The 11337-nt window shown below is 39.9% G+C and overlaps 1 protein-coding gene across 2 annotated transcripts; it reads right to left on the bottom strand.

The window, feature by feature from the left end:
- Positions 1-3441: 3441 nt before the first annotated feature.
- Positions 3442-10362, bottom strand: LOC148863336 (putative methylesterase 11, chloroplastic). Of its 2 annotated transcripts, none has more exons than XM_088981013.1 (5): positions 9846-10362; positions 8052-8288; positions 6474-6617; positions 4964-5095; positions 3442-4057 (listed from the first exon to the last, which is right to left on the bottom strand). In XM_088981013.1, the coding sequence occupies exons 1-5, from the start codon at positions 10185-10187 to the stop codon at positions 3779-3781; spliced, it is 1134 nt and encodes a 377-aa protein (XP_088837139.1). In that variant the 5' UTR covers positions 10188-10362; the 3' UTR covers positions 3442-3778. The 2 variants fall into 2 exon arrangements, with proteins under 2 accessions (XP_088837139.1, XP_088837141.1); XM_088981015.1 differs by having other exon boundaries at positions 3442-4079; positions 9846-10358.
- Between the last annotated feature and the right edge of the window lie 975 nt (positions 10363-11337).

Genomic DNA, 11337 nt, shown 5'->3' with positions numbered 1-11337 from the left:
TCCCAATACTATATCAAACTCGTCTAGGGGCAATACAAACAGGTCGGCGAGGAATGGTTCAGAATCCACCTGTATTTGGATGTTTCGGTAGATCCTTGGGCTGTGAACTCTCTCCCCATTTCCTATGGCTACCTGAATCTGTGGTCTATCTTCCACCGGTAGTTTCAGGTGGAGCGTTGCTTGCTTGCTGATGAAATTATGTGTGCTCCCTGAGTCCACCAGAACCCGTACCTGTTTTCCTGCTACTTGGGCTTGCAGCTACATGGTTTGAGAGTTTTGAATTTCAGTGATGGCGTGAAGGGAGATCTCGGGTTCTAGAGTTGTCTGCTCCTCTTCTTCCTCCTCCAGTTCGTCTACCAGAAGGCAGAACAACCGCTTGCAGCGGTGGCCGATAGAGTACAATTTGTCATAGTTGAAGCATTGGCCCTTGGCTCGGCGTTCTGCCATCTCAGCTCTGGATAGGTGTCTGATGGGAGGTGCCATCGTGCTGCTCCCCATGCTGGTTGCAGATCGGGGAGGGTTACTGGTGAAAGGTCGTGGTTCCTTGTTGGTTTCCAGCGAAGGTCCTCCTCCAACAGACTTCAGGTTTGTCCAAGTCGTTGATGGGCATCCCATGCTGGAAGGCCCTCTGCTAATATGTAGTTTGCGCTCGAAGGCTCGGGCTAAATTCATTGTTGTGACCAGGTTAGGCGGGCTCTGCATCTCTACGTCAACTTGCAAAGGTTCAGATAGGCCAATTGTGAACATATCCACCTGCTGGTCTGGCCATACTGAAGAGGCTATGGCGAGAAGGGTCTGAAACTGCCGTTGATATTCTGCTACGATCCCTGTCTGCTTGAGGTTAATGAGTTCCCCTAAGGGGTTGCTTGTTAATGAGGGTCCGAATCGAAGGAGGCAGTACGACTTGAACTGCTCCCAACTAAGACCTGGTTCTTCCTGCTCTACTCGGTAGAACCAGAGCTGCACTTCTTCAGTTAGGTGAAATGCAGCCAGGCTGACCTTGTCCTTCTCCTCCGTGCGCTGATTATGGAAGAATTGCTCACAGCGGTACAACCATCCCAGTGGGTCACCGTTGCCGCTGTAGGAGGTAAACTCCAGACGACTGTATTTGGGTATGACCACTGCAACTGGGGTGGTGTCTTGTCGTCCACCGAAGCCTTCGGCCAGTTCTGGGCGGTGGCTATGGTTGGTGGCCGCCTCTTCTAGACTCCTTTCTCTGGTGAAGTTCCCTGACATCCTCCTTGACCTCTCTTACCTCTGCGTGATTTTCCACGAGTCGGTGTTCAAGTTCGTGGACCTTGGATGATAACTGCTCCATGTCGCCTATGACGTTAGGCTCTGATACCAAAATGTTATGGGCCCGCGCGTAGGATCTCGTCATGGGGCGGTCCACGGGGAAAACTCCTAGCCTTCCCTTGCCCTTCCCTTTGCGTGCTGACCCTATTGTGGCGAACTAGGGGGTGATTTGTCCAAGAGATCACCCTAACTCTCCTAAGCTCTTCTCTTGATCGAAAATTCAATGCCTTTTCATTAATTCGTGGCTCCTTAAATAGGAGATTACAAAAAGAAATTCCTAATTAAACTCAAACTCCAACTTGAAATCAAACTCCTAATGGTAACACAACTCCTATTTAAGATAAGATAAGATAAGATAGAGTAGCTGGCGGCGAGTTGGCGAGAAGAGATAAGTGTGGACCCACCCTGATGAGCTGTCATGTGGATCCTGCTCTACTGCTGCTCTGCTGCCGTGTGGCGTGTGCCGCTGTCGTGCGGTGCGTTCTGCTCGCTACCGAGCGGTGCATGCTGCGCGCTGCCAGGCGGTACGTGCTGTTGCGCGGCCTGCTATGCGTGCTACTGCCTGTGACTACGCCGCAATGTGCCGTCAGACAGTGTGTCCGTAACTTACATCCAAACTCGATCCGTTAACTAGGGTCGACTTTTCTGATCCAATCCAATTTGTTAGTATCAAGGGACATTTCCGATTCTGGCTCTTATCAGATCAGATTCGGATCCAAATCAGATCTGATCCTAACTTATTTGCAGCTCTAGCTAGGATGTCCCCACCAAGTGGGTAAGGTTTTCAAGTGACTACCAAACGGGAGTAGCCCATCCCCCAAACCCATAACCCCTAACCCAATCCAACCCAGGTGCAGGTGAGATTTGCTCTAAGTCTCACCTACTACCAGCAGAAGACCTTATTTAACCAGCCAGTACATCTTGCAGGGCGCATTTCAGGTTGATCGGGACAACCTTGTTCAAGACTTAGAATTCACTCTTATTAGGTGTTTGAGTATTAAGCCTGATGCGCAAGGTTTAAATTGCAGGCTCAATGCTTGAACAGCTCGAATAAGAGTGAATTCTAGACTATTAAGCAATGCTTAAACCGTTCAACCCAGCAACTGGACAAAGTACCATTTCCGTTTCACCTCCAATTATTATTTTCCCAAAAACCATTAAAGATCCATTTGGTTCGCAGAATCAGAACCAAAATCTTTTGAAATCAGAATTGGAATGTTCTATTTCCAAAATCTGTTTGATTCAGACAGGAATGGAAATGAGAATTAAAATCAGCAGAAATAGGATTTCATTCAAGAAAAGGATAGAAAATAGCCATTCCCTCAAATGGAAAAATGCCATTCCAACAGAAATGAGAATAAGATTCCAATTTTGAATTCTGCCTAACCAAACAGTTGGATGGGAATGAGAATTGAAATCATCTGAAATGGGATTTCATTCCCAAGGGAGGGGCAGAGAATAACAGAGAATAGCCACTCCCTCAAATGGAAAAATGTCATTCCACAGAAATAGGAATGAGATTCTAATTCTACCTAACCAAACAGTTGGATGAGAATAAAAATTGAAATCAGCAGGAATAGGATTTCATTCCCTGCCCCTCCCTCAAATGGAAAAATGTCGTTCCAGCAGAAATAGGAATGAGATTCCAATTCTGTTCCCGGGGCCTTATTAAATAACCCACTGACCTGGGTGATTAAACCGTGAACCTGTTCAATCCAAAACATGGTTACTAAATTTTAATTTTTAATTTTTTTTAAAACATCATGAACTGATCCGTTCAGACGAATCGGTTTTGAAAACATTGGGTTTACCATGGTCCATGACAAGGAATTCTCTAGCAAAAAGATTTGACCGATGTTAAGTGGTGCTTATTTGAGTATTGACAAAAATACGTTTCACAACATGCTATCGAATTAAGTGGTGCTTATACGTGCATCAAAGCTAGCGGCCCCTGGACCTGGAGACATCAGATCAGACGTGTATGTTTGCTAGCACAAGCACCACGAAATAGAAAAAGATGTCATCTTTAGCATGAAAATTGACAAATGCTTGGCTGAGAATGAACGTGCACTTGTTCATATCAGCAATTTCATTCTCCTCTCCTCAAAATGCTGTAAAATTTTGAGTAAAAATTATGTAAAAAAATGACAGAGGAAACAGCTGCTCTACATATAAGAGGAAATTGGCAATTTTAACACCAGATTGTGCCCTAAATGAGCTTCTTCTAGTAATTCAAAAAAATGCAAAGAATTAATGGGCATGAATGCATGTTGTTGCATGCATGCAATCATAAAAGTTTTCATACAGATGAAAATATTCTCTGTACTTTTCCTCATCAGAGTGTTAGGTTGAAAAACCTGTACATTACTCAAGCAATATGATTGCATGTGCATCATCTACCTATCTGCCAAAATCAACCAATCGCTCATCTACTTGTCTGCCTATAATATGGGCGGAGTGACTTCATGAGCCAGCCAATTATTCAAGCCAAGCGAATCTTTGATATCTCCACCAATAATTTGTGCAAGGCTTGAGGCTTCGAGAAGAAAGGTGAGTGATCGGAGCCTTTTAGTCGGAAGACCCGTTCTGGTGGGTTGGCATTTACCATGCTCTCCTGGAGAGAAAGGGGAATCGCATGATCTTCGGGAGTCTCAATGTAGAACCGTCGGACAGAACCATAGTTCTTATCAGATAGAGAGAGCTTCTCCAGAACAGGTGCAAAAGGGATTGGCCTCATTGAAACAGATGCCAAAGCAACATCCTGGATCAAAACTAATTTGAATCTAAACAAGAAAATAATGCAGAACGAATTATATCATTCAAGAAAGATTTAATAGTATGTTAATATCTGATGGCTATGATGCATTCGCTTTCTACCTTTGTCCAGCAAAGAGAAAGACAAATAGGAATAAGCAACAAACAGTAAAGGTCCGTTTGGTTTGCAGTCGGAATTGGAATGGTCTATTCCCATAGTCTGTTTGGTTCAGATAGGAATGGGAATGAGAATTGGAATCAGCAGGAATGAGATTTCATTCCCAAGGAAGGAGCAGGGAATGGCCATTCCCTCAGGAATGGGAATGGGATTCCGATTCCGCTCAACAAAACAGTTAGAATCGGAAAAGCCCATTCCAATTCCGATTCCAGACCCCTATTCCCGCAAACCAAACAGGGCCTAAGACAAGATTATCTACTTGCGTTATTTCTATTTGTGTCCCCCAAACTTGTGTTTTCTCCCTTTAATATCTCACCGAAGCTATATTTTAAATGCCAATTTGAAAATCAGATGTTATAATTCATACTTGTTGTGTGTGTAAAAGAGAGAGAGAGAGAGAGAGCCCTTTGTTCCCACAGCAGTGGTGTGACTTGGGAGATTTAAACTCCTCTCCCAACTTTGAACTTGTATCTGCTGTCCAGCCACATCCAAGGTTTTGTGGCAGGAGTGACATTGCCATGAAATTCTACACACCAGCTTCCAGACTATTGGCATGTTAAAACATTTTGTTTATACAGCAAACCAGAAGGATTCAAGGCGGTTTGTACTTTGTGTCAATATGCTCCTATGTTGAAGGTTAAACATCTTTGTCCTAAGCTGATGACAAGAACTGCAAATGGGTCTAATAGCAATTCATAGCACAAAGGAACAAATGTTAACACATGAACTTGATACCTTAGAGGGACTTTGATTGAATAACAAATCCTTCAATAAAGCTTTGTCAAGATCAATAGCTGTTGGAGGTTGGTCGTTTCCATTTGCATACAGAAATATCTGAGCAGATCGCATTAGATCATTTGAATCTGCCTGTAAAAGCTAGGATAATTAGTCAACTTTTGAGGAGATTTTTTGTTGTCACAAAAATAAAAGACCTAGAGGTTCTGAAATAATTTTAGAAGCAATTTAAAAAAAAAAAAAACATCCAAATGCATCTCCATATCTACTTGTTCATTAAATTGTATATATGTCCAAAGATTCACATAATAAACACAATAGTTTTACAATCTTAAATGACTCGGATAGGACATGTATTGTAATTCTATATTTTCGCATGAACTAAAATTTGCATAAGAACTGGTATTTAGCTAAAGATATCTAAGTACTAAGGGTGCAAACTTGGAAGAGTAAAAAACGTTAAAATTAGACAACATAATAAGCACAATAAATTGGCAAATTGCAAAAACCACTTGCCTTAAGTTGTCTATAACATCATTAACTAACCAACCCTAAAATTTTCATTCAGCATTACTTAACCTCTTTCCATTAGATAACTTTGGGTGACAAAACAAAATGACGGTATCACTTAAAAAAAGAACCTATTAGATAGGAGTATTTTGCTCTACTTAACCTCTTTCCATTAGATAACTATTACTTTGGGTGACAAAACAAAATGATGGTATCACTTCAAAAAAGAACCTATTAGATAAGAGTATTTTGCTCTTCTGCATGCTTGTATAAATAAAGAAGTATTGGCATAACAGCAGCTTACAAGTATCAGTGTAATTGAGAGTAACATAAAGCCATTAATGGTCCTTAAGAAATATATAAGTCAACATTGCAATAGCAAAGTAACAAAGCTTTTGGAAGTATATTCCTAACTAACCATTTGGTATCACCTTATAAAAACTCCAATGGAGGTTTTTTATAGTTTCCCTAAATCAATTCCAAATATTACATTCTATTCCTGAAAAACTAATAAGAAACTATTCCTATTTTCCAGGTCAAATGTATTGATACATAGTTCTAGAATAGTTTAAGAGGCACAATCATCAAGGCGGGTAAAGGGCTACGCCACGGCTCATGACTCATGTATGTTCCAAAGGCATCACAATTCTTCTTGCCTTTCAGTAGGACAGATTTATGACAGTTCCATCAGCATGAACAAAGCAATATAATGACCCTCATTTAGAGCTAAGGGCTGCAGTTGTCTATTCTGTTGGTGCTCTACGCATCAGGAAATTGAACTAGTCATTTTTCTACCTCACTGCCTCAACTTGCCTATTCTCAGGGACAACCAGAATTTCTTTTTCTTTGCCTAATTTTGAAGAGTTACCATGCTTGGATAACACAGAGGTCCTATTTTAAGGTTCGTATTGCAACTTTCAACAGATCATAGTTGTGCATAGTTTTTCAAACTAATTAATCCCCTTATCAAATATCAGAAATTAAAGAATGTCAGGCAAACCTGTTGAGAGAACATATCAAGAGTACTCTGTCCAGTAGTTAACATTGCTGCAGCAATAAATACAGCCTTTGCAATCTTAGCTGGAAATAACTCCATTGCATATGATACGCATGCACCACCAAAGTCATGTCCCACCAAAATTACCTGCATAAACATTTATAGAAGAATGAATCTTCTACCAATTTTTACTTTTAAAGCAAGAATTACAAATTAAAACTTTATTTCTCATCATACTAGCAAGGAATTGTATTAGGGAATGATCCCCCATAAGGGGAATATGACAATTTGTTATATAAGAAAGGAAAAGGAAAGGGGGAGGGGGCAGAAAGGGTTGGCCCAATGATAGGGAAGCTTTGGCTGCTTACGTCATTTGTACAGCATTCTTTATAATACCATTTAATAAAATTTGACAGCTACTGATAAGAAAACAAACTACTATAGTACTCCCACTGCAGGACCATTCTAATAGAATAATGATATGTTGTGGAAGTATATCCTCCACACAAATCCAAGATGAATGATACATCTTGCTCATTTTTGTTGACCATATTTAACCAAGATCTTTTATAAGTATTCCTGACGCAATATTTTAAAACAAACTTTGAATAGCTGTGAAATTTATTGATTCGAGTTTGAATGAAAGATTAATATTATATACAACATGCCATAACATCCCAAGTATAAGCTGGTAGGAAACCACCTATCCCATCACGGAAAATATAAATTACATTTCAGCCCCATATTCCATATTGCCCTTAGCAATCAAAGAAAAATACATAAATGAGGATGCCTGGATCATTCCAAGTGGTTTAAAGGATAAAGATAGGTAAAGATAGGTTACTAGTAAATGGTAATTGAAGATTTAGCATCCAACTACGACTAATTTTATTCTCCATTAATGTTTATAAAAAATTACCCCGTGCTAATCTTAAACAAAAGATAGTGAGGACTTAAAAACAAAATTATTAGAGCAACATGAATCTAAGCAATCACCTAATGTGATAGAATGCTACAGAAAATGCCAAAGTGAAACACTCCAGGTATGCCTTTGTAGGAGAGCAGTGGGTACATTAGTTATTTCGCCCTGAGCTTAAATGGAGTCTTAAGATGTTTCCTTCTCTATGAGATGGTTATTATAACGAACAAAAGAATGACCATATCAGAAAAATCATATGACATCTGCTTACTCATATGACTTGTTCTGAGACTACATAATCCAGAAAGAAACAAAATAAAATATTTATTTGCAAATTGCAAGAACAATACAAGTTGCACCATCAACCACATAATGACAATTTAAGGACGGAGATCAAGGGTATAGTATACAATATATTTGTACATCAGGAATTTCAATCCAGAATTCTTAAAACAAGTAAAAGGAAAATTACTAATAGCACAGCTTTAATACTGGAAAAAGATTACCTACTAATTATATGGGGAAAATAAATAATTACTTGGATTTAGCATGGAAAATTCATTCTTAGCTTCAAGTACTAAAATATTTGTTTAACATCAGTATTTTGATATGCAAACTTGTAAGCAAATTTTAGTCAAGGACTTTGGTAGAAAAAAGCAAACCTTCTCCTCATCTCCAAGCTTTTCAAGAAAACTAGTAAGTGGCTTTACATATTCGGAAAGACTCATAATGCTGTTTGTATCAAATGAATGAATCCCCGAACCAGTTAAGTCTATAGCATCAACTCTAAATCCACCTTCTTCTAAATGTGCTATGGTTTTATACCAACACCAAGCACCAAAGCCACCTCCGTGAACAAGGACAAAATGTTTGGTCTCCAGATCATCAATGCTTAGATCCTGTGAGACAGAAAACAGCAGAAATTATAAGAAGTCAAACAGAAAATAGTAAAGATGCAGAGGTGCTAGCTGCTTTTTTGGGTGCGGTAAATAAGAAAACATAAAGCAGTTTGGGTATACCAAATATGCACACGGCGGTGACAGAACTATGACTCTGGCAGTAGGACCATTATCACATGTTGCATATTTTCTTAAGCCAACAGACAAAAGAAAAGCAAGGAAACAGCAATTCCAATAGCAGGACGATCAAATAGATGTAATAACTACTAAACAAATAAGTACAGTGATCTAAGGATGAAATATCTATAATGCAAAGATACGAGTTTCTTGACACTTGGCTTTCTTACCCATCTGAGTAGTAATTCAAAAGTACAATTTGTTGACATCTCTGCCGTTGTCATTATCGTATTTAATGATCCTTTGGAACTGCTTGTGGTTAGTCAAATAGTTACCTACAATTCTTCCTCATCTACCTTTGGACCTCAGAGATTACCTAGTGGCACTTGGTTGAACCGTCAGCCATTACCACTTGTCCCATATCCAATGGATATTGGGCTTTTCTAATACTCAAACACTCAAAAAAGGCATAGGAATAGTGAACCTTTGAACCTAAGATTGACAACCACTGGAAATGTTGAACATACTGGTAGGAGTTGAGGGGAAAAGAGGGGCTCAATTAGGAATTACCTGCAAGAAGTTCAAAAAAGTTTAATACCCAATTACCGATCATCTTTTCACTAATACTTCGAAAGTATATCTTTAGTTACCAGACATACTAAATATATGAAGAGTTATCAAGTGATTTAAAAAGTGTAATTAAGGTAATTTTAAAAACTTCAAATAGACTTAAGGGCATATAACAGCGGCTATAATGGCTTTCGAAGATATTATTAACAATTTAGATAGCACCTTCCAGGCACTTTGGTGGTTCAAGGTAACCCCTCACTGTTGCCTTTTGGCATCGAAGTCATTACTCATTAAATTCATCAAAATTGCAGAAGTACTAGAACAAATTTTTAATTTGGGTTTAGACTTGGGCATATCACAAATTACTATGTTAAAAGCTATAAAAAAAGTAGGCAAATTATACTCAGACGAATGCATTATTGATCTCTTTTTTGGGGGGCCCATTTCCAGCTGTTCTTCTTTCTCCCTTGTTCATTAACAAAATCATGGCATCACAGACAGACGCAGACGCACACACAGAGACAGTGTGACAGAGAGAAACAAAGGGGATGATATAACAAAATCTACGTGGTAACCATGAGTCTCAAATAAAGCAGAGACCACAACTGAGAACAGAAGTAACCATGGGCGGAGACCAACTCATAGACAGTCGGAAGTCCTTCAAGATCGTATCGGTTTTACATCATCCATACAATGCAGTTAACCTTCATATTCGTATAAAGAAAGCAAATGAAAGTCTTAAACCGTTTAAAAGTCGATCAAAAGAGAATCAAGCAACTCATCATTATCACTGAAAAAGCCTGACTTCAATTAAAATTTGAAATTTCACATCTTTTGCCATTTCCGCATTGAACTCCAATAGGACCATACCTGATTAACGAGTTCAAGAGGTTTAAGAATAGGATCCGTGAGCGAACGAGCCCTAGAACTCGAACTCCTAGGCAAAGCTTGATTCTTTGAACCCGGAACCGGATACCTCAGAGAAGTCGAGCGGTCGAATGGTAGTGAACCGTTCTGCCGATGATGATGTAACAATAAGGCCGCGGCGGTGGCCTGTTCTTGAAGCACAGTCTCTTCAGTATTTTCTTTCTTGGAGGATCGAATTTTAGAAAACCGGTTGCTGGACCCAGTGAGTGGAGGAGGATTGGAAAAACGTTTGGAGGATTTCTTCTTCACTTCCTTGTGGGAGAAACAGGTGAACAAGTTTCCCATTTTTTCTGCATAAGAGGGAGGAGTGAAAGGAGAAAGATCTCTGGACCTTCAGCACTTGCAGAGAATAAGAGAGAGAGAGGGAGGACGAAGGTGAGTTGCAGAGTGGCAGGACAGTAAGGTCGCAGGCGAAACTTCCCCCTGTCTTTTTCTTTCTTATTTGCTGAAACGAGTAATCGATGAGGTCGGCGAGGATGCCACTTTATAGTGTGCGAATCATTTCAATCGATGGAAATGGCCCTCATCATATCCATAAATTACTAAACGTACCTACCTTTAAGGGCTTCGACACGAGAACGTGTTACGTGGCAGCTTACTTGGCAGCCCGGGTGATACCAACGTGGAACTCTTAGACTCTTCCACGTGGCCCTTTTAGGCCTACATCATGGAGTGTATAATAACGTTGACGAGGGATTGAACATGTGGCCCACTTGAGAGTTGAGTCCGTATCTGCTACCCACTTGAGCTTGTCTGCTCTGGTGTGACTGGAATTGGACTCTTCCACGTGGCATCTTACTTGGCAGCCCGGGTGATACCAACGTGGAATTCTTGGACTCTTCCACGTGGCCCTTTTGGGCCGACATCATGGAGTATATAATAACGTTGACAAGGGATTGAACATGTGGCCCACTTGAGAGTTGAGTCCGTATCTGCTACCCACAACGCTACCCACTTGAGTTTGTCTACTCTGGTGTGACTGGAAGTGGGAGCCAGTCCACGTCATCATCCCACATATTTTATTATTTTTAATATAAATAAATTCAGGATTTAGGAGAGTGATTTGGGCGCACACAGGTCACTGATCAGTGATAAAAAAAAAAGTACATGCTTTAAAGATTAAAGGTTAAAAACACCCCACCCCATGATTTGACACTTGCCATAATGAGCAGTGGCTTTTTTGTCATTTCACTAAAATATGTTTAATTGTTTAATAACAACTAAATCTAATTATAAGGTTAAGCATCACTTTATATATCATCTATATAAGGTGCACGTGTGTTGATAGGTCCCACCAAGAACAGTGTTACTTATCCAGGTTCATTTAGAAACACTACAAAATGGGCCCACTCCATCCATAGGTAAGAATTAGTGTGTGAACTCTGAAATATGAGTATATGACTACAGACCAGATGTTTGGACGAATTACCAGAAA

This window comes from Nelumbo lutea, chromosome 3 (assembly GCF_056320005.1).
Source record: "Nelumbo lutea isolate HS-2025 chromosome 3, American lotus-T2T, whole genome shotgun sequence".
Taxonomy (NCBI): Eukaryota; Viridiplantae; Streptophyta; class Magnoliopsida; order Proteales; family Nelumbonaceae; genus Nelumbo; species Nelumbo lutea.
Note: the sequence above shows the minus strand (reverse complement) of the source record. Positions and strands in the feature narration are given on the sequence as shown.

Excerpts from the sequence above, each read along its gene's own strand:
- LOC148863336 (XM_088981013.1), bottom strand. The coding sequence starts at position 10,187 with ATGGGAAACTTGTTCACCTGTTTCTCCCACAAGGAAGTGAAGAAGAAA. Across the intron at positions 6,618-8,051 it reads AGCTTGGAGATGAGGAGAAG|GTAATTTTGGTGGGACATGA; the intron begins GTTTGCTTTTTT and ends ATGTTTATGCAG. Across the intron at positions 4,058-4,963 it reads TCAATCAAAGTCCCTCTAAG|GATGTTGCTTTGGCATCTGT; the intron begins GTATCAAGTTCA and ends GTTTTGATCCAG.